Raw genomic sequence first — 25,037 nt, forward strand, 5'->3', positions numbered from 1 at the left:
TATATATATATACATATATATATACATATATATACATATATATACATATATATACATATATATATATATATATACATATATATATATATATATATACATATATATATATATATACATATACATATATATACATATACATATATATATATATATGTACATATGTATGTATGTATGTATGTATGCTGTGATACGCGTACGAGTGTACATGTACTTGCGTGCATATGCACGTGACTGTCTTTGCCTGCGCACGTGGATGTCCGGTCTGGGTCGTCTCAGAGTGGCGTTGCGTATCTGTTTTGTGCTTCGCCGAGCAGATACCGAGGAAGCCGAAACGACCGGAAAGCTCAGCGCATGCACTTGCTGAATGCAGCGAAATACGTGTCGGGCTTGTTGGTCATTTTCTGCAACTCTGTCCCGTGGTAGGTTCCACAAACCAGCTGCCAGGGCACCTCTATTCGCACCCCCGGAACGCGTGCGTTTTGTCCAAGTTTTGCCTTTCTTTCCTCCGTTTCCCCCTCGGTTTCTCTTTCTCTGTTCGCATCCTCCTCAGTCTTCCCGAACCTTCCAACAGAATGCTGGTGGTAACATTCCGCTTCCTCTCTGAAGCGCCAGGAGCCTGCGATTCCCCGAGTCCTGTCCCCCGCGGGGGGTTCTGCACCGTCCGTGTTTGTCGCAGCCATTCTCCGCGGCTCTCTTCATCGGTGTCCTTTCTCTGGTATCTTGGCTCGGCAAAACAGGCAAACCCTGGGTGTCTCCCCCTACAGCGTCTGCCTCATCTGGGTGTGTTCTTATCTCCTCGGGACGATTTACATGTTCGCTTGGGACATCAAGGTGGACTGGGGACTCATGCCTGATCCCGACCATTTCATAAGGTGAGAACTGCAGCTGCATGCAGGCTTCCCTTCGGAGACGCACTCCCCCCCCCTCCCCTGCATTCCTTCAGCTGCATTTCACAACTCGAGAGCCTGCGGCCTCCACTCGACATATATCCCTGCCTGGATATCTATGCGTCCATGTATATGAAACATGTTTGTGCGAATCTGGCTGTGTTTTTCTCGGGGTCTCCTTCCTGGCGTACAGTTGGTTGTGCCCTTACCCCTCTGTTCGCACACACAACGGCGGCACTTTTCTGATCGAGTTGTTTTTGAATTGTTCCTCATTTTTGTCTCGGGGCCTGTGGTTCCAAGTCTCTCCTTTCCGCTTGGGTTCCCGTTCGCTCCCTTCGAGGCCGGTCTCTACACTTCGCCTCTCCTGCTCTTTGCGCCTGCACAGCTCTGTGGCGGTCTGTGCGCCTCAGTGGCCAGCCCTCGATGCTGTCACGTTCTCTCGCGTGTGGCCATTTCTCTGTCTTTGCTGCTGCGCCTCTTTTCAGAACGCGGGGATGCCTGATGTACCCGTCGTGGATGTATCGGAGCATCGCCGTCGGCAACCTCATCGGGCGTCTCACCTGGGCCATGACCCTCATGCCATCCACGTTCGATGTACGCAGAAAATCTGTCGAACGATTTCTGAGGCTCTTGCAAACTCCCGCGCGCTCTCAAACCCGACAGGCAACCGTTCCCCCCGCACTGGCGCACGCCCGAGACCGCACGCCACGAGCTGCGAAATGCATCTACAGCAATAGTGATACATTTATATACAGAGAGTTAGATATATAGTGATGTACATATTGGTGTAGATAGATAGATATAGATATATAGGTAGATATAGGTAGAGTTAGGTAGATAGATATAGATAGATAGATGCAAAAGTAGATAGCTATAACTATAGATGGATCTAGATATAGATAGATGTAGACAGATACTCCGGCACATCTGTAGAAATGTGTGTGTGTGTGCATTGCTATATATTCTTTCATCTATATCTCTGCAGACGCACACACGCACATGAGTGTGTGTGCGGTTCTTTGGTCTCTGCGATCTCTCGCTGCTTCCGTTTCTTCCTTTCGCTTTGCGCGTTTCGTTACGCGTTTGTCCTCTCCCCTTCTCGTATTTCGCTGCGCGCATGCAGTCCATAAGCGGAAACATGCTCATTCTCCTGATATCTCTGATGGAGATTTGTCGTCGCGCAGCGGTAAGGGGGTAGCTACATTCCGGCGAGGCAGAACTCAGCGGGATCGGAGACGGGTGAAAGGTCTCTACTGCTTGTGTGGACTGTTACTCTTTCGCAGTTTTCGCTCTGCTTCTCTCTCCCCGTCGGCCTTTTCCTTCTTTTTCCTGTGCGCCTCCTGCGTCTCCGCTGTCTCCTCTCTCGCGCGGCCTAACGTCTCGGCGTGGTCGCCGCCCTTCTGTCCCCTCGGTGTTTTGGCGCGTCGTCCGCTCTGTCCTTTTCTTCAGCTCATTCCTGCCTTCTGTGTCTTCTCTCTTCGCCGTGTTTGTGTGTGTGCATGCGCAGTGGACAGTTGTGCGTCTCGAGCACGAGCACCTGAGCAATTCCTCGAAATTCCGGGCCATGCTCTGGGTAAGTCCTCTCGAGGTCGGCAGGCTCGCCTCTCTCTCGCATGGGTGTCGAAACCTTGTTCTTTGCCGGCGCGCCTTCGCTCGTGAGAGCGGCGTTTGAGCCTCGGACCGCCTTCTGCCATCCTCACCACCAGGCGGAGCTGGTTCTTCCAGAAGGGAAAAATGCGTGGCCGCACCGGCCGGGTTGCGCAGGCTGAAACGCCTGCTAAGGTGCTTTCCTGTTCGACGACCGAGTTCGCCAGCGAAGCGCTTCCCCAAAAAGTTCAGATATGGGACTGGCCGATACACCAAACGAGCGAGACTGTCTCTCCACTGTAGCTCCTCGCGTTTCTTTTCCTCCAGCAAAAAGCGATGCAAAAGGTCAAGTTGTTTAAGATTACTGTACCCCACCCTCCACCGAACTGCTTTTTAGGAAGTCTACACGTGCGGTGGAGTTCCACATCCTACGACGCTACGGTTATTCCACTTCGGCTGCATTTTAGGCGCACACCGACAAAGCGCCGTTCATCGCTGGGCGCGCTGTAGACAGTCGGGGAGTCGGTGACACAGTTTTTCCTGTGGGTAGCAAGTCAGGACGAGGCGAGAACTATGGCGGCACTTTGCGTGGAGGAAGGGGTGTCTGCGTCGAACGAGGCGCGAGAACTCACGGCCAGCGCGAACCGCCGAGAGGGCGTTCCTCGCTCTTTTGACACAAGGAAAAACGCACCCGGAACACATTGAGTGCACATGTGTCTCTCAGGTACCGCCTCTCTACCAAGACCCGTCGTTGCTGTTCTTCGCGGGGCGAAGTGGCGAGAAGCGGCGGCGCGGCAACGAGGAGGAACGCGTTCGAAAACCAGCGTCTGTGTTTTTCGCGTGACCGGAAGGCACGATACGGTGAAGCGGCGAGAGCGGAGGGAGAAGGCGGAAGGAAGAAGGAACGGCGGCGCATGTTTCCAGCCGCCACATCTGTGGTTTTTTGCCTAGACGCAGGGAGAAGAACGGCTGGCAGCGAAGGGGAGGCGAAGCGAAGACGAAATCCGAGATGGAGACGAAGCAACGAAGAGAACTGTTGACAGGCGTCGGTTGTCTATTCTCCCTGGGTTCCAGAAACCGCAGCTGAGGCCAGGGTGTAGTCCACTGGCATATATGTGTATATTTAGATTTGTATATTTCTTTGTGTTTCTGGAGCCAGACACCCAGATAGGGAACCAGGCAACGTTCTGTGCACATCGGTGCGAGTCTCGATGTGCCGGGTCTATGTGTACGGGTCAACGACGGCATCGGGGCAGAGGGCGGTGGTTCTGAGAGTGTTGGAAATGCGGTAAATCGGAACTGCGACTTGTGAACGCCATCTTTTGTCACTCTGCCTTTACCGGCGCGTGCAGGGGGAGAGAGACGCCGTGAGGTAATCTGAAGACTTCTCATTGAAAGGAGAACGCGCAATCAAGGAGCGCTCTCGCTGATCCACGTCCTCACGGTTTCTCTCTCCCCTTTCTTCGCTGACTCTCCGCCTCTTTAAAACGCCCGAGCAATTGGGACGGAGAGGCCGCTGTGGCGCCAGTGGTAAAGGAGACACTGCGGCAGCTAACCAAGTTTTGTCGTCGTGTTTTCCAATTTTTTCGAAATGCGCAGTGTTCGACTGCCAAAACCCTGTCGCTACGTCTTCATGTCTAGCGACTCTCCTAGCGCGTGTGTCCTGTCCTCGGCTCGAGAAAGTCTTTTTTCTTGTTCGTGAGGGAACCGCACACTGTCACAGAGTTCCGTCCCTCTCTAACTGCGATAAACCGGGCTTTCAGCAGGTTCACCAGCGAGGGAAGAGACAGAAATTATTCCGTACAAACACACAAAAAGGCGTCTTTTGCCGATCTCACAAGGGAGCGAGCGCGATGGGGCCGGTGCGGTGTCGCGGCGTCAGCTGCCTCCCGCGTGATCACGCAGAGAGTTCGCGTTTTGAGCGAGTTCCTCATCTGTTCGATTTCGATGTCAGTTCCAGCGGGAAAACTAATGCTCCGCGAAAGCGGTAAATTCGTCCTGGCATGCCAGAAAAATGTTCTGCTCGGGGTGGCTGCTACAATGGAAAGGGGAACACTGGCCGCAAATCCCAGGAATCGAGACACCCTACAGCGTCTGTGGGGGCTGAGCGGCACAGACAGGAAAGAACTCGTTTTTCCACAGGAACCATTTTCCCGGCTAGTCTTCAAAACGAAAATTCTCGAAGCGATCCGAGAAAGAGCCTTGTCTCTCCATACCATTAAGAGCAAAATAGGAGCAGGAACCTAGTGAGAATCACCTCTTATCTATACATATGTGCCTGAAAAATGTAATCATATATATATATATATATATGATATATATATATATATAACATACATATATATATATATATATATATATGATATATATATATATATATAACATATATATATATATATATATATATATATGCCTCTTACGTATAACAGAAAGGTATTGATGTCAATCGACGTGTGCAAGAGTCCGGAGGGACTGCACAGCTCTGTGTATCCCTTGATTGAAGCAAGTGCTCCTAGCAAGCATGTCTCGACCCAATGGAGATTGATGTTTTCTCTGGAATTTGTGAAGGCTCGAAAGAAGACGGACTGTACAGTTTGATGGTCACTGCATGCAGGCGCGCGGCGGGATTTCCTGGTAGGACGGGAGCGAGCGACGAAGAGCGCGATGCGGAAAACGGAAAAGACGTTTTTTTGAAAGCATAAAGGAGCGGGCAAAGCACTTCCTCCAAGGAGAGTTCTTTTCTACTTTCTTCCACTTACCAAATGAAGGCTACCTCCATTCCGCCGCCGTGTCTCTCCAAGACAAGACGGCTGTGGGCAAAGTTTCAGGAGGGAGGCTGGAGGGTGGCAAGACAGCGACGAGCACACGGCTGAGACGGCCGCGAGTTGCAAGAGAAAGTGTGTTTCGTTCGTTTTGTCATTCTGAGAAAAGTTTGTTTTCCCGTGTCGCTTCGCTTGTTCCTCTGCACATACGGCGGAAACGACGGTTTCTGTTTGCAAGCATTTTTCTGCGTGCCGTCTTGGGTTTCTCCTGAAAGGACGGTCGCGGACGCGGAGCAGGAGCATTTGCCGTCTCCTCTCCATTCTTTCCCTGTGCTTCTCGATGTTGTGGCGGGTTTCGCCCTTTTGTCTCCCGCATTGCCGTACGTTTTCTCGTGTTCTTTCTGTCCCGTTTTCTCTCTTCGTCTGCGCTTCTTCCTCGAAAGCTGACACCGCCGTTTTCCTCGTACAGCCGAGGTACTCAGGCAGGCGAGAAAGAAGCCCCGTCCTCGACTTTCTTGCCTCTCTCGCTGTTTCACAGCTCGTTGTCCCTTTCGTCTACGTCTCCAAGCCCTCTTTCCCCTCTTCTCTTTTCTCTCGTCTCGGATCTCATCCGCCGTTTCGCCTTCCCTTCGCTGTCCTGCTCGCCTCTTCCACTCTTCCCTCCTCTACCGCCCGCTCATTGTTGGCGTCTTCTCAAGCCCGTCCCCCCTTGTGTTTGCCCCGTTCGCTTCTTCGCCTCCTCCCGGTGGTCATTCTTTCCTGCAACGATGGAGCCTGGTCAGTCGCCGTCTCTCTGTGCAGCGGCTCCCTCGCAGAGAACGCGTCCGTCTCTTCCGGCCTCAAGGGAGACTTATAACTGGGAAGCGACACGGAAACCCGCCTTTTCCGTCGGCACCTCTTTCTCAGACCACATAGCGAAGAAGGTCGAGTCTCCCTCTCTTCTGGAAGAGAGCCGATGCAGCCAGCACACTGTGCATCCTCACGGGACCGAAGCGACTCGTGAGTCGCGCTCTCTCTCTCCCGCTGTCCGCTCTCTTCCTTTTGCGCTTCCCTTTCCTGCAGAGCAAAACATTCGCCGTCTCGTCGATGAAGCGCATTTTCGCCGGTCCAGCTTCGCGCCTGGCGCTGAGGCTCATGTATCTAGACACGCGAGCGTCCAGCGCCACGACACCACCTCACCGGACTGTTCTTCTCGCGCTGTCTGCCTGGACGTTTCGTCCTTTCCGTCTTGTGCATCGGCGCCAGCAGCACCTTCGAGGGTGTCCGTGTGTCGCCCAGAAGACGAAGCAGAACCCACGCCGAGACGCACGGGAAGCACGCCGGACGCGGAAGGCGTGCGAGCCGCGCCGCTCTCTGCTTCATGCCGACGAAGAAGCTCTTCCTTCCTCTCAGCAACTTCTTCTCCCCGTTCTCCGTGCTCAGACGCTCTTTCTCCGCCGCCCTCGTCGGCCGCCGCTGCCTCGCCATGGCCAGCCTCCGCGGCTGCAGTAGCCGCTGCGGCGTCCGCGGCCGCAGTCCGGGCTGGTGTCTCTCCACCCGAGCTCCTTGTCATCACCAGAGAACGGCGACGCAGTCTCCCTTTACCCGACTGCAAAACGAATTCCGCCTCATCTTCTGCCTCAGCGGCGTCTGAGGTTTCCCTGTCTTTTGCTCTTCCCACGGCGCGGGATGCAGCGTCGCCTGGATCTCCTTCGCGGCGATTGTCTTGTCGCTTGGCGGGGCGCCTGCAAGACGCTCCTTTCCCGTCGTTTTTATGTCCGAACTGGACAGATGCGCTCGCCTTCTCTCCAGCTCAGCTTGTAGAGAAGAAGGGCTGTCTTGAAGGCCTCCGCAAGCCTGGCCCGCCTCTGCATCTCCCGCCGTCCCCCTCTTCGTTTGCGGAGCTCTCAACGCGGCGGACGTCGTCGTCGCGTTCGCAGTCTGTCTCAGCCAGTCCCTTTGACGAAGCAGGCGTCGTCTTCGAGGCATGCAACGCCTCGGAGCCGCCGCAGCCACCGACTTCTCGCCCGCGTCCCTCGTCTCCGTCTGTCTCCTCGCCCTCCTGTCCGCTCGCCGCTCCGTCGTCTTCTGTTTCTGATCTCAAAACTTCAGCGGTCCATCAGACTGGCTCCTCCCCCAGGGAGGCTGTTCCACAAGACATGGCGCTTGTGGCCAACCCCAGGGCTGCGGAGGATCTTTCGCTCTTCTCCTCTAATCTTTTGCATGCGTCGAATTTGCCTGAAAGCCTGTTTAACTTTTCTGCCCTCGACGTCTCTGCTATCTACGGCGAGCCAGGCGAAGGCGTGTCGTCTCACCTCGCCTCGTCGATCTTCTCCTTTTCTGGGGATGCTTGTCCCCGGGCTGTGTCGCCCACGAAACCGTCAACCGCATCTCCTGTTGCTTCCGCAAATTCTTCCACTTCATCTGGTCGCTCCGCTTCCGCTGCTCGGCCCTCTTTTGCCTCGGGAGAGGCTTCCCCCTCTGCGAAGGGTGAGGCGCCACGTTTCCCGTTGGACGCCGTCTCGGTCTCATCTTTCGTCGGTCACTGCGCATCTGCAGAGCGCCTGGTCCTTTTTTCCGAACTGGAGGGAGGCGCGCCGACAGCGACGCATGCGGATCTTCTCCCTCTCACCCGTTCAGCAGCCAAGGCGGCCTCCGCTCCTCTGGGCGCTGCCGAGGCTCACGACCAGGGACCAAGGCGACTTCCCCGAGAAGGGGAAGAATCCCGCGGAGAGAGCGGAGGTGAATCGCCCTCGACTGGCGCTGGATTCGCGCAGTGCGTGCGAGCGAGAAGCGCCGGAATGCTGGTGTTTGTTGAGCGAGAGAAGAGCCAGAGAGGTGGAGACGAGTCGGCCGTAGGAGGGCATGCATCTGCTCGCGACGGAGATGAGAAGCAACGGAGAATGCACAGGTTCCCCGAAACTCAAGAGGAACGCATGCGGCGCATTCAGCAGGTGTTAGAGGCGCTCAAGAGACGGAACGACGCGTTAGAGTCGCAGTTGGTGGAGACGCAGCGGCGGCGGCGGGCGACGGTTGGCTTTGGTCTGAATTCCGACCTCGAACATTTTTCGCCCTCAGGCGAGTCGCAAAACGCAGAGGATGGGGACGACCGCGCTGCCGAGGCCTCGGCGCAGCCGTCTCGGCAGTGCTGTGAGGACCGCGGAGAAACGCACGGGGCGCGCCTCGCATCCGCGACTCCGTTTCTGCCTTCTTCAGTTCTGCAGATCGACAGCGCAGAGCCGGGGCCAGGCCTGCAGACGCCGCGCTTTCCGACGGACTGCGCGTTGGACGAGGTGCACAACGCCCAAGCAGATGCCGGAGAGACAGGCGGGCGTCGCGATGCGAGTGTCTCTTTTCCCCAGACTCGGTTGAGCGAGAGAGACCAGAAAGAAGGGAAGGGCCGGGAAGAACAGAACGGCCTCGCAGCTGAGAGCAGCGCGGAGGCAAAGGGGGAAGAAGAGGAGAAGGAGCGCGAAGGAGAGACGATGGGAGAGGCGACAAAGGAAAGGGGAACCAACGCGGTGAGGACAAAGATCGGAGGGCGAGAAACAGAGAATCAGGAGAACGCAGAGAAAGATCGAGCAGTGGCTGCAGCCTCTGGCGACCTGTGCACGACACGAGGAGCCGAAGACGACACCCTGTGGGAAGGACAAGAGAGGCGAGAGGCTGGCGAGCTGAACTATCTCTGCATTTCTTCCGGTCAGGGAGAGGACGGGAACTCGGAGCAGCCGGATGCGCCTTTGGACCTCTCAACGCATGCCGCCTCACACCCTCATCGTTCTGCGCTGAGCGAGGGTTTCCGTGATTCGCGCACAGAGCCTCAGGAGCGGAGACGCGGACCGAATGTAGAGACAGAGACCAGTGTTGGACAGACGGGAGAACTCGAAGAGCGAGAAACGCTTGCGAAGGAGAGACGAGATCTCGACGAGGCTCGGGCTGTCTACGCGGCACAGAAGCGAGAATTGGAAGAAATGAGAAAAGCGTTTGCGAAAGAGACCGCCGACCTATTCAGGGCGAGGGAAATGCACGCGGCTCAGATGCTGCAGCTCCTGGAGCAGACGGACGCCTGTTTGAACGAGAAGAAGGAACTAGAGGAGGAGAAAAAAATATTTCTTGCGCAGAAGGAGGAACGGGAGAAAGACGCCGAGGCATACTCCGAGGAGAGAAGAAAGCTCGAGGCGGACCGAGATATATATATCGCGCAGAAGCGACAACTTGAGGAAGAGAGAGAGTTGCATGTAGAGGAGAAGAAGGCGTTAGAGGAGGCGAAAAAGATATACCTTGAGCAGAAGCGAGAACTGGAGAAGGAAACGGAGGCGTACACTGAAGAGAGAAGAAAGCTCGAGGCGGACCGAGATATATATATCGCGCAGAAGCGACAACTTGAGGAAGAGAGAGAGTTGCATGTAGAGGAGAAGAAGGCGTTAGAGGAGGCGAAAAAGATATACCTTGAGCAGAAGCGAGAACTGGAGAAGGAAACGGAGGCGTACACTGAAGAGAGAAGAAAGCTCGAGGCGGACCGAGATATATATGTCGCGCAGAAGCGACAACTTGAGGAAGAGAGAGAGTTGCATGTAGAGGAGAAGAAGGCGTTAGAGGAGGCGAAAAAGATATACCTTGAGCAGAAGCGAGAACTGGAGAAGGAAACGGAGGCGTACACTGAAGAGAGAAGAAAGCTCGAGGCGGACCGAGATATATATGTCGCGCAGAAGCGACAACTTGAGGAAGAGAGAGAGTTGCATGTAGAGGAGAAGAAGGCGTTAGAGGAGGCGAAAAAGATATACCTTGAGCAGAAGCGAGAACTGGAGAAGGAAACGGAGGCGTACACTGAAGAGAGAAGAAAGCTCGAGGCGGACCGAGATATATATATCGCGCAGAAGCGACAACTTGAGGAAGAGAGAGAGTTGCATGTAGAGGAGAAGAAGGCGTTAGAGGAGGCGAAAAAGATATACCTTGAGCAGAAGCGAGAACTGGAGAAGGAAACGGAGGCGTACACTGAAGAGAGAAGAAAGCTCGAGGCGGACCGAGATATATATGTCGCGCAGAAGCGACAACTTGAGGAAGAGAGAGAGTTGCATGTAGAGGAGAAGAAGGCGTTAGAGGAGGCGAAAAAGATATACCTTGAGCAGAAGCGAGAACTGGAGAAGGAAACGGAGGCGTACACTGAAGAGAGAAGAAAGCTCGAGGCGGACCGAGATATATATGTCGCGCAGAAGCGACAACATGAGGAAGAACGAGACGTTCATGTTAAGGAGACGAGAGCATTAGAGGAGAAGAACGAACTGGAGAAGGAGACGAAGGCATTGCAGGAGGAGAAGAACGAACTGGAGAAGGAGACGAAGGCATTGCAGGAGGAGAAGAACGAACTGGAGAAGGAGAAGAAGGTATACCTAGCACAGAAGGGGGAACTAGATGAAGCCACTGAGGTGTATGTTGAAGCGAGACGAAAGCTGGAGGAGAAAGAGATGTGTCTCGCTCAGAGAGAGGAGCTTGAGGAAGAGAGGAGAGTGTTGATGCGTGCCGCTACAGAGATGGCGACGGAGCGCGAGCATCACGCAAGAGAGAAGAGGCAGCTGGAGGAAGAGAGAGATAAATACATGAGAGAGCTTGGAGAGGTGAAGACGGAGTTAAACCGTCAGTGCGAATTTTACATTGAAGAGGCGAAGAAATGGGATGCTGAGCAAGAAAAGGTAGGCCGCCACTTGAAGGAGACAGAGCAGCTGGTGGAGAAGCAAAGGCGAAGTTGGTGTGAGCGCGAGAGAGCGCGAATGGAGGCGTATGAGAGGCTGCGAAAAGAGAAGGAGGAGCTCGAGATTCAGAACTTGTCCCTTCAAGCGCACCTGAACCGCGTGGAGGAGCGAAGAGCAGAGCCGCTGGCGGAGGCATTTAGAGAGCTCGAGGAAGCGAAAAGGAGAGAAGGAGAACTAGGGGCCGAGCTCGAACGGGAACGAAACGACAGGAAGCAAATGGAGCAAGACCTTGAGCGTTTGGCGCAACAAAACTGCGAGTTGTCCAAGCGCGTAGAAGAAAGTCGCGGGCTCACAGAAAGCGTCGAGCACCTGCAGCGAGAGATAGCAGACTGGAAGAGAAGAGGAGAGACGGCGGTCGAGCGTGCAAAGGCACAAGAGAAGGAACTGGAAAGAAACAGAGAAGAAAATGGGCGCATGAAACAGAAACTCGCGTACCTGGAGAGAACTCACGTTCCAGAGTCCAGTGTGCAAGCTGCTTTCGACAGAGAGAGCAGACACTCAGGAGACGCGCCGAGGGATGAAGGCCGGCGGCATGTCTCCAAGGGTCTAGAAGACGTCGAAGAGATGGGCCACCCTGAAGCAGGAACGCGGGAGAAATGTGTGTCAACAACGTGTGACGGAGACGACGAGCTGGAGAGCTTGACGTCCTGCTTTTCAGGAAACAAAACCGATGCTGCGGAAGATCAAGCGCGAAAGCCACGTCCGCCGCCAGAGGGCTTTGAGACTATGGCAGACACGTCTCCATCTTCACTCTCTGTGGCGAGTCTGAGAGAACAAGGGAGGGAAAGAAAGGTGATAGACGAGAAAAGGAGAGTGGGGTTACAGGCCGGGGACGAAGAGTCGCGTGGGCTTCTCGTCGAGAGACTCCAGCGACTGTATTCAGAAGAATGCGCCTCGTCTCGGCGTCTAGCCGCCAAGTGTGCTCAATATCGACAGCAGTTGAGACAAGTCATGAAGCGTCTAGTTTTGGTCACGAAAGCTATGGAAGAGGCAAATGATCTTCGAGAAAAGCACCAGCGGGTGCATCAGCAAAGACTGACGGAAAAGCCCAGCGGTTAAACCGCTCGACGAAGATCTGGTTTTTGCAGAAAAGTGGGACTTGTGTCTCGCCTCTTTCGCGGTCAATCGTGTCTTTGGGGGCGTTTGTCCCTTCCGCACAGTTTCGTGCGTCGACTTCCGTGATTCACTTTCCAGCCTCAGAGAGTGGGTTGTGTGCAGTCCGTGGCGTGTACCGCGAGAGACTGACCCTCCACCTGTTCGTTCTACGGTGTGGAAGAGTCAGGCAGCTTCTTCATGTGCAACAGGTACTTTGTTGTCTCTTGTTTTGTTTGGGAAAGCTTTCTGATTAAATGGGAAACCCAGAACTGTGTCGGTTGGTCGCACCTCTGAACGCCAAGAACCGAATATGGGGCTGGTCACATACCTCTCCACCGGTTTCTGAAAAAAAAACTGTGCCTGTCACCACAGAGGAACGGCTGAGGCAGCCTCACACCTCGACACTGCAGCTGCTAGAGAGACTCCTGTTAGATGTTCTCAGTGTATGCTGTTCTGTTGTCTACACTATGAGGCGTTCTACTTCTTAGATATTGAATGTTTTTTCTTACCGGATCCGTGTTATTTTGTGCTGGCATACGCTATGCGTGCACCGCACTATAGCGGTCAGCGCCACAATGCGAATGGTATGCGCATCATGTGGCTAAACAGACGCATGTGTCATGTACAAATTAAAAGGCGTATATATCTGTATAGTCCTCTGCGCGGTGCGTGTAATAAGTGGGAGCAGCACAGTCGCTGTCGCAAGCAGTGTTCTGTTATGCGCGATCCGGCCTGTAGGAGGCCATGCCCGCAGGCACCAAACTCCCTCGTACGGTACGCGTCCCTTCCTCTGCAGGAAGTCAACCGCGTCTTCGCAGCAAGTTAAAAGCAAAAGATCTGCATTGTCAACACAATATGAAGTGCGCCCGAGCTCCGGCTGTGCCAAGTTTTGCACCGGTGTGTCTGGCGCGTCTACAGGACATGAAGGCATGACATAGTTGGACAGCGGGCAAAAACACTGCAGAATCCATCCCCACGAAGAAAGGAATGCAGAAGTGAAACAGGATTCCGGGCAGTGTCTACTGCTATGTATCCTAACCCTGTAGGAACTGCACACGTAAGAAGGCGTTTCCATCAGTTTGTGGTCAAGCATCTCGAAACCCTTGCGAGGCGTGCGCAGGAAACAGGATATGGTTTTGAAGAGTTGGGCTAAAATCGCCAACCTGGCAGCTCAATCGCAGACGAAAATGCTAATTTCTCGCAGGTGTGCCTTACAAACCTAACTTCTGCCGGCATGTGTCTTCCTGCGTCATCGTATTTATGGGCATAAAACGAAACTTCGCAATCCAGTTAGGTGTGTAGGAGCCTTGCGACAGTGATGTGTGACAGAAAGGACGATAACTCAATTCACAATCGCAAGTAACGCCTTGAAAGAAGACGAATTTTCACCCGTCATTCGCCCGGTAGACTGCCCCACCGCCTGTTGCAAAGGCCTACCGCGCCTCAGGGCCTATGGCGCAATGGTAGCGCGTCTGACTCCAGATCAGAAGGCTGGGCGTTCGAGTCGCTCTGGGCTCACACAAAGTTAAAACAAACTCCTTTTAGGATTTGTCTATTTTCTGGACGGGGAATTCGTGCGTCTGCAGCAACCAGTCTTCCAATGTTCCCTGTTCACAGGACACAGCGCTCCTCCTTCTGTAAACAGCAAAGATAAGACAAATTTCCTCTCGACACACGCAACGGAGTTTCTGGATGTGGAGCCACGACCAGACGTTCGAGGGAGAAGCTTTCTTCCGGTTGCGCGAAATCGCGCAAAGTCGCGGCGTGCCCAGACCGAAGCACAGGACGGAAGAACGTCACCGTCTCGCTTCTCGCCAGAGATCCGAAGCTGGACCTGTGGAGCGTGAGGCTTACCGTTCTTCTTGAGGAAAGGTCTTCACAAGGAAATTCAAGAACAGCGCATCAGTAACGGACGGTGTAGCAATAAATCCCCGGGTCCGTGTGACCCCCTCTCAGTCTCCCGCCCGCCCGTGAGACAGCTTAGGGCGATCTGTGTGCCCTGTGGAGATTTTGAGGAGTAGGCAAAGAACTGAGAGCAGGCCTTTGGAGTGAAAAGATCCCGTCTTGTATTCCGGAGACAAGAGATTTCGAATGACAGGGGTGCGAGTTAAAACCACCGCGCGAAATGCCCCGCACCGTCCTGCTCTCATGGCAAAGCTCCGGTGTTTTCACGCACAGTCGTGGTTTCCCTTAGCTCCGGAAAGGAGCAAAACCGTATTGGACACACGCACGCACGATTTTGCCTTGCGGGCCGGAACTGGTCCAGATTCAACAGTATCTTTGGTCGGTTTGTGGAGGAATCACGCACGGAAATGCAGGCACAAAGCATAAGCTGCCTCGTCTGAGTAGCACTTGAGGAGGAATCAGACAGTCCTTCGTAGCTGCATCACATGGCTCTCCCTACGTCTCGGGAGTTTCGCAAATGAAAGCCTTCTTCTGCTCTTTCCCAGTTTGCGACGAGTGTTCAGCCAAGTCTTCCTCGTTGTGTACACACCTGGGGCGTTCCCGCGCGCTCCTCGCATCGTGGTTGACTGGAAACAACCTCTCCACCGTTTCCCATGGAATACATGGAACGATCGTTCGAACTGTGTATCAGTCACCAGCACAACAACTTATCCTCCCTAAGTTTTCGGAGAAACGTTCATGTGCAACTTATAGCGGCCTGCGCCGGACCTACTGGGGAAACAGCTGGTGGTCCGCTTGCGAATAATACATCGCCTGGAGGTTGAAAGAAGCAGAAGACTCGTCCCAGAGGACGCGCATTTCGCAAGTCTTTGTGTCCGTGAGAGCTTCTTCAGATGTTACAACAGATGCAGTAGGCAAACAGGTGATCGAAAAGGAGTTGTCTGACCGACCAAGACACAGCCGTTTTTCCCCCCGTGCAGAGGCTCGGTATGCCTCAGTGGCGAGCCCCGTTTGTGAGGCTTCACATGCTCAGCTTCCATGTATGGAAGTTTGCGAGGACGCTTGCCTTGTGCAAGAGTCAGCGCAGCATCCTTTCCTCCTCCGCTGCGCCATGATCCAGGCCTCCATTAGGCATTGCTGTCACCTGGGTTTTGTCGTTGCCGTCGTCGAGTGTCTGCCAAACCGGCAGCCGAGTTGCCCGACGGCTTCCATTTCCAATTGTGTCGTCAGACACCAACATCGTATCAGGGATCACGTCCCTGCGGCGAGATAGCTTTGCCTTGTTTCGCTTGCGTTCGCTTTACCGGGATTCGTCGTGCCTTCATGGGCAACACCGGGAGCAGCCAAGCCCCCGTATGGGCGGCGCCAAGTAGTATAACCGCCTCGACGAGTCCGCTCGGAGTCCTGCGGCGTCTGACGACATCGAGTGCTGTAAACTGCATCGGGCGATACCGGTCTCAGTCGCAGACTCTGCACATTTTCGACTCCGGTTCGCTGGAAGATCTCTGCGATGACCTCGCGTCTGAGTGCAAACAGTTTGCAGACCCCGCGTTTCGCCACCACCTCATTGCACTTTTCACGGGCACCAACGACCGGCGTTCACACGCTCTGCCGCACGAAGCGAGCGCCGTTTCGCGCGGCTCGGCCGCCTCGGCCGCAGGAGCTTCGACCGTCACTGCGCCGTTTCAAGATGCCAATGACGCAGCAGACGGCAACCAAGAGGGTGAGGAGCTCCCCCGCATTCAGGTGGACAGTCTCGCAGTGTTCGCCTCTCTGCTGTTCCTGTCTGACGGGGCACTTGTCGAGAAGATGGAGCACTGCATCCGACTGCTCTGCTGGACTCAAGAGCCGCAAGTCGACCCTGCTTCCGTATTTCTCCTTTTGGCGGCTCTTGCCCGCGGCGTTGCGCTGCTGAAGGAGGATGCGCCTCCATCTGTGCTGCTGATCGGCGAGGTGCTGTCTCGTCTTGAAAAGCGTGCAACGGTCATCACGGCCTCAGCCAAGTTCTCGATCGAAACAAACGGGACGGACCAACAGAGCGGCGACGCGCAAACCTCGAGTCAGCCGTTCCTCATCCGACCCGCAGCGACGGTGGCCTCGGCGGGGCCCCATTCACCGGTGTTTTTCGCGGGGCTGCCTTCTGTCGTCGTTGAAGGGCTTCACAAGTTAGACGGAGTGGTCTGGGCAGCCGAGAGCGTTTGGGAGTCGCTCGCTGACGATGCCGCTGTGCGAGCGTACCACGACCGGGTAACCCAAGTTTTTTTCTCTGAGCAAATCGACGAACGGCTCGTGACCTTATCGACGAACTTCAAACGCTTGCTGCAGCGCGTGTGCAATCCGGAAGCCTACCGCGCCGAGCAAAGGTCCGGAGGCGCCGCGACGCAGCAAGCGCGACATGGCGGAACGCGGTCCTCCAGGATGTCGAAATCGAGCGCAGCCGCAGGATGGGGAACGGCACACGACCTCACGCCTCTGAGCTGGAGACAAGTGAACGTGCTCTTGAGATGTTGCGGCTCGAAAGCCGTCACTGCCCTCCTCCTCGACGAAATGCAGTTCGAGGCGAGCATGGCATGTCACGAGGTGGGTATCTGCTGGAAAAAGTGGGCAGACGAACCCCTTCGAGAAGCCTTCGACGAAGATGAAGTAAGTGCAGAAGTCCTGGGAACACCGGCTGAGTCCTCGTCGCCGCCCCTCAGCTCGACAGGGACCAAAACAGCATCCGGGTCCGCTGGAGGATCTGCCGCGCCTGCTGGAAGTCTCGCATCCCCTTCAACTGGGAACGCCCGCAAACCTGCGTCAGCCCCGGCCTCAACAGAGGCGCCTTCCGACACGGATGGCGCGACGCATCCTGCCGTCGCTTCGTCCGGCGGAAAGTTGACATCACCAGACACTGCAGCAGGCAGCGCCGGTAGCCCACCCTCGGGGAACGGGGACGGTGGAGAAACTGTTGAGGGAACTGGAGGGGGCGACCGAGTCACTTTTGCCAAACCGGCATGGAAGTTTGTGGCGAGCAGCGGTCCTTTTGTGTGGTCAGACGATCTGCAAATGTTTTTCACGCCGCTGCTTGCTTTCTCCGCCATTGATTGCCACGGTGAAGGGGTTATTTCGTCTCGTCACCTGGACTTGTTGCTAAGTTTTCTCAAGCAACTCGACCCTGTCCACGGAGGCTTCTACAGCCGCCTCGAGAAGGTTCTCTCTGCGGACACAAGGGCGCTCTTCAGCATTCCGTCGGATGTACCCGATCCGTTCACGCAGCTGAGAGCTGAACTGTCTCCCGAAAAGCAACAAATAAGACTCCTCAGATTCGGGATAACCATGGCCGTCTGTGCGGCGATCCAAGACCGGCGGCAGCACGAAACAAGCTTGAACAATCGTTTTAGACGCTTCGACGTGGACAAATCCGGATTCATCCTCACGGCCGACATGCAGCTCCTCCTTACGGAGATGATCCGGAAAGCGACAGAGATCGACGACGCCTCAACCGCGGTAGAACAAGCTTTACAAAATGTTGTAGACAAATACATGAATCTCTTTGTCGGCCCGAGTAAGAAGTGGACTAGCGCAGGTCGCCCCCCGAACCCCGGCTCGTGTTTTCCAGTTCATTAAATATGTGTCAGGGCGATTTCCCAGCCACATGGAAAACGCTGTACTGAGTTAGGCTGCGCAGTCGCAGCAGCTTTAAAACAATGTAGCCGCCTGTGGGGTGCCGAGGAGGGCCGAGGAAGAACAGGCGTTTCAATCCCTGGCCAGAACTGTGTGTGCAAAGGTCGATCTTCGGCAGAAAACGCGAGCGTTCGCAATGCCAACATGAGACACGCAGTATCTGCCGAGCAACGGGTTCGCCTAACCAGTCGGTCACCCACTGAAGTCGTAACTGTGTGTAGAAAAACCGCGTCACGCTATCCAAGTCGGTGGTATCGTTGCCGGCGGTTCTTTGGGGGAGCAGTGGAGTGGATGACGAAAGAGCAGCACACCTTTTTCGCCACGCAGAAACTGTGTTTTCTGAATGAGCACAGCTGTAGAACGAGTCGACTACGCCACATTCCTCAGCGCTTACGACAGAGTGCGGAAAACCTCATTGAAGCTGCGGGAGGAGATCATGGAACTTGCTGCTGTTTTTGAGCCGGAGCCAGCTCGAAGACAGTCCAGAGCGAGACCCGAACTCAAAGTTCGCCAGTCTTCGTCTTCGACAAGAAGTGAGAATCGCGGACACTGAGCACGGAGAACGGAGCTGGCAAAGCTGCCATCAAACAGCATCTCCTCGAGAGAGTGACAAGGCTGCATTCCGATAGTCGTGTCTGCTTTCCGTTAAATTGCATCTGTGAACACCTCCACGGGCACGTGGCCGTGCGTTTCCTTCCACATGTGCACCAACGTTCCTGTCTACCCGCTGATACAGGGTTGCGTTGTTCGTTATTCCTATGGGTTAGTTTCCTTCAATTCGTCGGCACTTGCACGCACAAACATTTAAAAAGATTGTCTGTTTCCCACGTTTTGCAACTAAATGACTTTAGAACGGTTCGGCTGTGAAACTGACAACGCATATTCAAGCAAAGAACTCTGCTGCTAAAGATCTCTTTTCTCCGGTGTTTCCTACAGCGTGCGACGGACCATCTGGGAAGGATTCAAGCTACATTAAAGGATGTCTTCTGGTGGCGAGTTTCCCTCATGAATGTGAAAACGTTCTGTGCAAACAATGCAGTTCTGACTTTCTCGCTGTCATACACATCGTGGCTTTTTCCTGCTGTGTATTTCTTTTCTCTCTTGCAGTCCGCGCATCGCTGCTGCGCAAAAACAGCCGCGCGAACAAGGGGAGCAGCAGGAGCGTCATAGGTGACGACAGCATCAGGAATCTTTTCAGCAAAAAATAACACCCGAAGGCGGTTCACACCCGACACCCCGTCGCCCATACGCCTCTGCTCGTCGTCAGTGCTCCTCTTTGCGGAAACGCTGAGAGGGCAGTACACAGTGACGATGGTTGCCGTTCTTCTCCGAAGGGTGGTTTCGTCAAACGCTCCTCTGTATTCGTAAACACCCGATACCCATTGATAACGTTAAGGATAAGCGCGCTGTTGTTACCATTTAACGCAGAGGACGTACAACGATTCCTGTAGGCCTGGGCAGAATCTACGAACGATGAAGGTTTGCAGAGATTTCAGCCGATTGTTTCCAGCTAATACGGCGCTTTAGGGAAATGACTAATGACTCCAGCTCATGGCTCACCTCTGTTTTCAGGCTCGATATAACGCTCTTCCTCGTGAAGCTAATTAATATATATATATATATATATATACTTTCATCTCTGCTGTACAATAGATACCTGGCCCCTCGAGGGTTTTTTGACGCCGTCTTGGTGAGTTGTCTCCGCTAGTTTTGCTTAGTCGAGCACTCCGTTCACCAGCCTTGTGTGCGGTTCAAGAATCTGTTGCGAAGTCGTGCAGCCCTTGTGGTGCCCGTGTTACTCATAGGGCGACGAAAAAAAACTGTGTGCAAACCAGGCGTACTGTTGGGGAATTGCTAATGGATATTCGTGGGGGCAGCTGGCCTGTTGAGGTTGCTGGGGAAAAGCCTATATCACTATGTATGGTCGACTATGTATCTGCGCCGCCCAGCTATTTCCATTGGAAGCCGGTTCACGGTTCACATCCTGGCGCTGGCGAGGGTTTTACGGTGCCCGACGCCGAGCTTCTACAAATCCATGTTTGTGCGCGGATAATACGCCACATCCTCGAGGCACGGGAACCTGCGAGCGACTCGATTGCATGCCGGTCGAGTCTGCGAACGCGCGCCTCGCCCACGCACGGTCGGCTGTGACGGGAGACAGTCCGGCGGAGCCGAGAACAGAACCGCCAGGAAACCCCACAGGGACAGCTCCGTCTGCAGCCGCTGGCCGCCGACACGTCTGCGGAAATGGGAAGCGACACCGCAGATACGCGTGTGCGCGTCTCAAGAACGCCCACTAATATGCGAGCACGTTGATCCACCTCCATAGGCACTCTTGTGCCTATGTATCTTTTTATCGGTGAATCTCCAAGTATGACAGATACGCCATTCAGCGTCCATGAGTCGGTTTGCAAACTCTATGTATGCATGTATGCCTGTATGTGTTGAGACACAAGCGGCCTTGCTGCCTGCAAATGTTTGAATAGGATAACAGGCGAAAACACGCATCGTTTTGGGATAGAGAAGTCACTCTCCATCTACCCGTTCCACGCAGCTCCTCTGCCTTCTACATATTCGATTGGCTCGCCGGGACTGTGCGCACGACGTCGTCGATCGCCTCGATCACATACGGCAGATTCGATTGGTTGAGACCCGCCTGTACAGAACAAGCGCATTGGAGATCATTGGCTAGCACCTACGCTGGATGGACTTTTTTCAGCGTGCCCTGTGAATTACACCAATAGGAAATGCTTTGCTCAAATGCGGATCAGCATCGCCAAATGCGCCACCAACCCGGAGTCTGCCTCCACAGATAAGCGTGATGCTCAGCTGCCCAGGAATGCGTTCATCTACTTTTGTTTATTCCAGATATCTCTTCCGGCCACATCGACACAAAAGACTCTATCGGCAGCGAGCAGGAACCGCTTCGCAGCACGTACAGTGTTTGCGTGGCCTGAAAACGCCTTGCGATAAAGGTTTCAGCTTACCAGACTGATGCGGCCATTGCCCATCATGTACACATGCCAGTGCTTTGTCATCCGTTCTGCTTGGTCTCCTGCAAAGAGAAAAGGCAGCAAATCAAGGACACAGAAACGCGTCAGCGACGTGAAAAAATCGGCGTCTTGTCTACCTACGACTCTGAAAGCACACAAACAAGTGCAGCACGCGGAGGCAACTCGCGCACACGGAGGCAGATTGGCAGGAGCCTTCGGATCCTCGACAGCCGCACGAAAACACCTACGGGAAAGACCGGTGTAGGAGAACATTCCAATTTGGTCTGTGATGTGGTTCCACGTTCCTGGAGTTCCCTTCGCTTCCAGGCCGCTGCGCAAAGCGCGGCGGACGCTCTGGATGCGCCCCGCCAGCTCTTGCAGCTCCGCGGTCCACTCCTGCTTCATTTTCGGCTCGCCAAGAACGCGCGCGACGATTCGCGCGCCATGCAGGGGTGGGCTGCTGTACATGGGCCGAATGATTTTTTTCACTTGGCTCAAAACAACCTTTGCCCGTTCTGCGCTCGCACACACCTGGAAAGGTACAGATAGACAGTTTGCGAAAAAAAGATACCGCAGACGTAAAACCTACACAAAAGTATTCAGCATGCGCAGCTACAGAAACATCCCACAGGAATTCGCAGGAACAAGACAGACAAGGATGCTGTTTCTGTTGCCTTGGTCCCCGTTCGCCCGTCAGTGTCTCACTCTTTCCTCTGCTTCCTCAGTCCCTTCAGTGGATTCTGGCTTACAATGTGCAGCATGCCGATGCGCTCGCCATACAGACCCAAGCTCTTTGCGAAGGACTGGCAAACAAACATCTCCATGTTGCCCTCGTTGCAAAACAGACGCGAGCTGAAGCCGTCACGCTCGAGATCGCCGCTGGCGTAGCCTTGGTAGGCATTATCGATCATCGGCACCAACTCGTTGCGTTTGCACAGGTCAAGGACTTCTCTCCACTGAGCCTCATTCAGGTCTACACCTAAGCGACCAGAGAACCGAGACACGACCAAAGGAAAGGAACTGGAACGAAATCACACCCTTCTCGGAGTGTCGCCACCACGGCAAACAAATGCACATCTGTAAATGTGCGCCGGTCCATATGCATACGACGAAATTCCACATATCAGGCCGTACAAGTCTGTACATGGGATCAAAGACACAGGATCGAACACGAATGCCAAGGCACCCGCGAGTCCTGTTCCCTCAGTCAACATCACGGTTGGTCTGTCGCGGATATGAGGAACCAGGACAAATCCAACACGACCACACCTGGGGAGATTAACCTAGAAAAAGGGAAGAACACATCCTGTCAGCCACGTGTTCAACGCCTCAGAGGAGAGCGGCGCTGAGCCGCGCAAAGTGCTCAGGCCATGATCCCTATCCTGACGCGTCAGCGCCTAAACACGTGTATACCACATCATGTCTAAAGTTGTAAAAGGATCGAGGGCGAGATTAAGACGTGTGGACGATGCACGAATGCACATGCAGGTGCTGACTCAGACCAATAGGATTGGTTCTGGTGTGCACCGGTTTTTTGAACGGGGTTTTGACGCGTTCCTTCTTCCCCACCTGTTGGATTGTGGGCGCAAGCATGAAGGAGGACGACAGAGTAGGGAGGCGCAGCCTCGAGCGTCTTCTTCATCCCATCAAAATCCACGCCGCGAGTCGCCTGCCGCGCACACCAAGCATGCAGCCTAGCCCAAAACCCTGCTATGCGCCGAAAGCCGACACTCTGTGAGACCGATGCCAAGTACGAGAGGTGTAGAGTTCTGCCGGAGTTTCCAACAACCAAGCATCCCTTTTCGTATACACAAACGCACGTGGGGTCTTGATCACACGGTCCTGTGATGAGCGTCCAGCTTACGGACTTTAGGTACTAAACGTCTTGGCCGAGATGCGCTTGACGGGACCAAAGATAGCACGAGCGTAAACAGGCCTCGACATTTCGTTCCCGAAACAAGGATAAATGACAACATGCACACACACGTGTCAACGCACGCCTGGTGCGCTGTAGTGTCGACGGACGGCGATTGCCTACAGCGGCCAGGAAACGGCTAAGCACCGGTTTAGAGTTCCATTTCGTGGAAACAGCTTACACACTTTCGCACCAAACTAGCATAGTTGCGATATCGCTCACCGGATTCCAGTAAGGGTAGGTTGCGACTTCCAGGCCTGCCTTCTTGAAGATGTTCGGGTGGTTTGGCCAAGTCGGCTCGCTCATGTAAACGGTCTGTACATACACGGAACCAGCCGCTTGGGGGCGAAAACTCAAATTCTGTCCGCGACAGAAGCATCGAAAACGGGATCGCCTCCAGCGGAAGCCCGGTAATCGGTACGAAAGAGTCCCGTTTTGCCGAAAACGACTGCAGGCGCCAGAGCGTGAGCATACAGCACGGTTTAGCTGCAGCCCCGCGTTGTTGTTAGCCCTTTTCACATCGAGAGGAAAACCAGACTGCGGCACTGAGCGAATCTTGACCTCGCCACATTTACTCTTTCCGACGCAGATCCGCTGCCTCTACCACCGAGCGGCGAGTCCCCCGGAACTCACAGTCGCTGCAGACTGTCCTCGTGAGCATATTCATCAACTACATATGCAGGCATATACCAGCTCTATCTAGACATATATGTGTCCATACATGTAGATGTACGTAGTTACATATCAAAAGAAGCATACTGCACTTTCCGGCATGTTCGTGTTTATCGACACATACGTCTAGGTTTCACGGTACGGACGATTAGGTGCTCCCCCACGCCGTCCCTCTCCCATTGGAGTGTTTCTTTTCTCGCCTTTGAAACGACAAGAAATGGGAAAAGCAACGCATGAAGGGACAACTTGAAACAGAGGTTTTCTCTCTGTTATCCGTAAACGATGTATTGCAGCTGAGCCAAGATCAACACAGCGTACTTTGCATTTCGGCAGGAAATATCGAATAAACTCGCCAGCAACGCGGAGGCCTCCTGTACCCGACAGAACTTGCGTCGAGCAGATGCGGTCTTCCGCAATTGCGGGACTGTCCTCTCCAAAGAGGAGCTCCTGCGTTTGCTGAAAAAACGCGGAAGCGTAGAGTCGACGAGCACAAAGAAACACAAGCACAGGATTGAGTATCCACAACCGCATGCCCTCCATCCATACCAACTGGACACTAAGTCCTATTTCACCCTGTATATATATATATATATATCGAAGCATCAGTACCATTGCCTGTATGCGGAGCTCGATTTCAATAGGAACTGATATCCATGAGAAGATCTGTCTCGGTCTGGCCACAGGTACATCAGACCGCAGATTTGTCTTCCACGCAGACTGAACACAAGTGGTCTCGAGATATAGCGCAGGACGCCCCACTGATTGGCCACGCACACCACTCGTCCTTCAGTGAACCGGGGCGTTGCGTGTGTTCGCTTTTGCAATACCAGAACACTCGTCGACTAGCGTCATCGTTTTGTTTGGGGAACGCACGGAACGGTATCGCCGCCAAAAGCTGGGAATCTTCCCGTTTTGGGCCAGACAAAGTCGAGGCTGTACCTTCTTTAGTTCTGCAAGACCATCAATAGGAAGGTACTCCTTATACAGATTCGGGTCTGCAGCCATCTCCTGCTCAATTTGCCGCACACATCTGAGGAAACCAAAAGGAAGAAGGCAAACAGATCGAACAACTACATGAGCAGAAGAGGGAGGTGCTCTAGATTCGCGAAGAAGAAGACGGCCAGAGCGTTAGGTGACGGCATATGGCTAGTAAAGCAGAAGACAGTTCCGTCTTCACGAAACAAAACACAAACATGGTACTGCTGTCAGGATTCATCATAAAGCGGCTCTTCGATTCTTCTGATGCAAGGAAGACTTACAATGTATGCGTAGCTTCTCAGCGCGTATTCAACAGAAACGTACAGGCCAACGTGTATATGTCAGGTGCGTACATGTGCCTACATCTGTATGTATGTGTATTTATATACATACATCTGTATATGAATATATATATATATATATATATATATAGATTGTATGCATACGCGTGTACGCGCTGTAGAGTTGGAGCATCCCGTACCCATGGACACCTAAGGAAGCACGGATTTTGCGGCTGTAAAGAAGTAGAGACTACCTGAAAACGTAGGGTTTTCCATCGTCAGTGCGGTAGGCGCCGATTCCGAGGTTGATTTTTCTGGGGTCGGTGTCGGCTCGGAAAGCAGTTTCGAGTCCCAGAATAGGGTCTGCTGGAGCCTCCTCGATATCCTGGAACAGGGAGGCCTTTGTCGCCATCGTTCTCCGAGAGAAATGTTCGTTTCGGTGGAGTGAAGCAATTCCTGCAGAGGAGGTTCTGAGTGGAACCGCAAAAATCCCTGCTTCGTCGTGGATCCGGGTGCACACCGCGGACAAACAGAGCGAGACGAGACTGCGCGTGCTGCTTGCGACTAAGC

General features: G+C 54.0%; 4 protein-coding genes and 1 non-coding gene across 5 annotated transcripts; 4 read left to right on the top strand and 1 right to left on the bottom strand.

Annotated features, from left to right (window-relative positions):
- Nucleotides 1-351: 351 nt before the first annotated feature.
- Nucleotides 352-3,318, top strand: NCLIV_064730 (hypothetical protein; the record flags this gene model as incomplete). The annotated part of the gene is made up of 6 exons (XM_003886024.1): nucleotides 352-419; nucleotides 738-872; nucleotides 1,373-1,481; nucleotides 2,011-2,073; nucleotides 2,395-2,460; nucleotides 3,199-3,318. 6 exons carry the CDS (start codon nucleotides 352-354, stop codon nucleotides 3,316-3,318), a joined length of 561 nt encoding a protein of 186 aa, XP_003886073.1.
- Nucleotides 3,319-6,003: 2,685 nt separating this feature from the next.
- On the top strand, nucleotides 6,004-12,024 carry NCLIV_064740 (hypothetical protein; the record flags this gene model as incomplete). Its single annotated transcript, XM_003886025.1, has 2 exons — nucleotides 6,004-6,235; nucleotides 6,659-12,024. The coding sequence occupies 2 exons, from the start codon at nucleotides 6,004-6,006 to the stop codon at nucleotides 12,022-12,024; spliced, it is 5,598 nt and encodes a 1,865-aa protein (XP_003886074.1).
- Nucleotides 12,025-13,506: 1,482 nt separating this feature from the next.
- Nucleotides 13,507-13,578, top strand: NCLIV_t140009. The gene has a single exon. It is a non-coding gene; the product is annotated as a tRNA-Trp (tRNA).
- Nucleotides 13,579-15,288: 1,710 nt separating this feature from the next.
- Nucleotides 15,289-18,836, top strand: NCLIV_064750 (putative EF hand domain-containing protein; the record flags this gene model as incomplete). The annotated part of the gene is made up of 3 exons (XM_003886026.1): nucleotides 15,289-17,509; nucleotides 17,982-18,161; nucleotides 18,736-18,836. The coding sequence occupies 3 exons, from the start codon at nucleotides 15,289-15,291 to the stop codon at nucleotides 18,834-18,836; spliced, it is 2,502 nt and encodes an 833-aa protein (XP_003886075.1).
- Nucleotides 18,837-20,194: 1,358 nt separating this feature from the next.
- Nucleotides 20,195-24,879, bottom strand: NCLIV_064760 (Contig An16c0190, complete genome. (Precursor), related; the record flags this gene model as incomplete). The annotated part of the gene is made up of 9 exons (XM_003886027.1): nucleotides 20,195-20,284; nucleotides 20,616-20,683; nucleotides 20,870-21,152; nucleotides 21,371-21,600; nucleotides 22,191-22,290; nucleotides 22,759-22,851; nucleotides 23,527-23,664; nucleotides 24,148-24,238; nucleotides 24,722-24,879. The coding sequence occupies 9 exons, from the start codon at nucleotides 24,877-24,879 to the stop codon at nucleotides 20,195-20,197; spliced, it is 1,251 nt and encodes a 416-aa protein (XP_003886076.1).
- Nucleotides 24,880-25,037: the final 158 nt, after the last annotated feature.

The sequence above is a fragment of the Neospora caninum genome, chromosome XII (assembly GCF_000208865.1).
Source record: "Neospora caninum Liverpool complete genome, chromosome XII".
In the NCBI taxonomy this organism is placed as follows: Eukaryota; Apicomplexa; class Conoidasida; order Eucoccidiorida; family Sarcocystidae; genus Neospora; species Neospora caninum.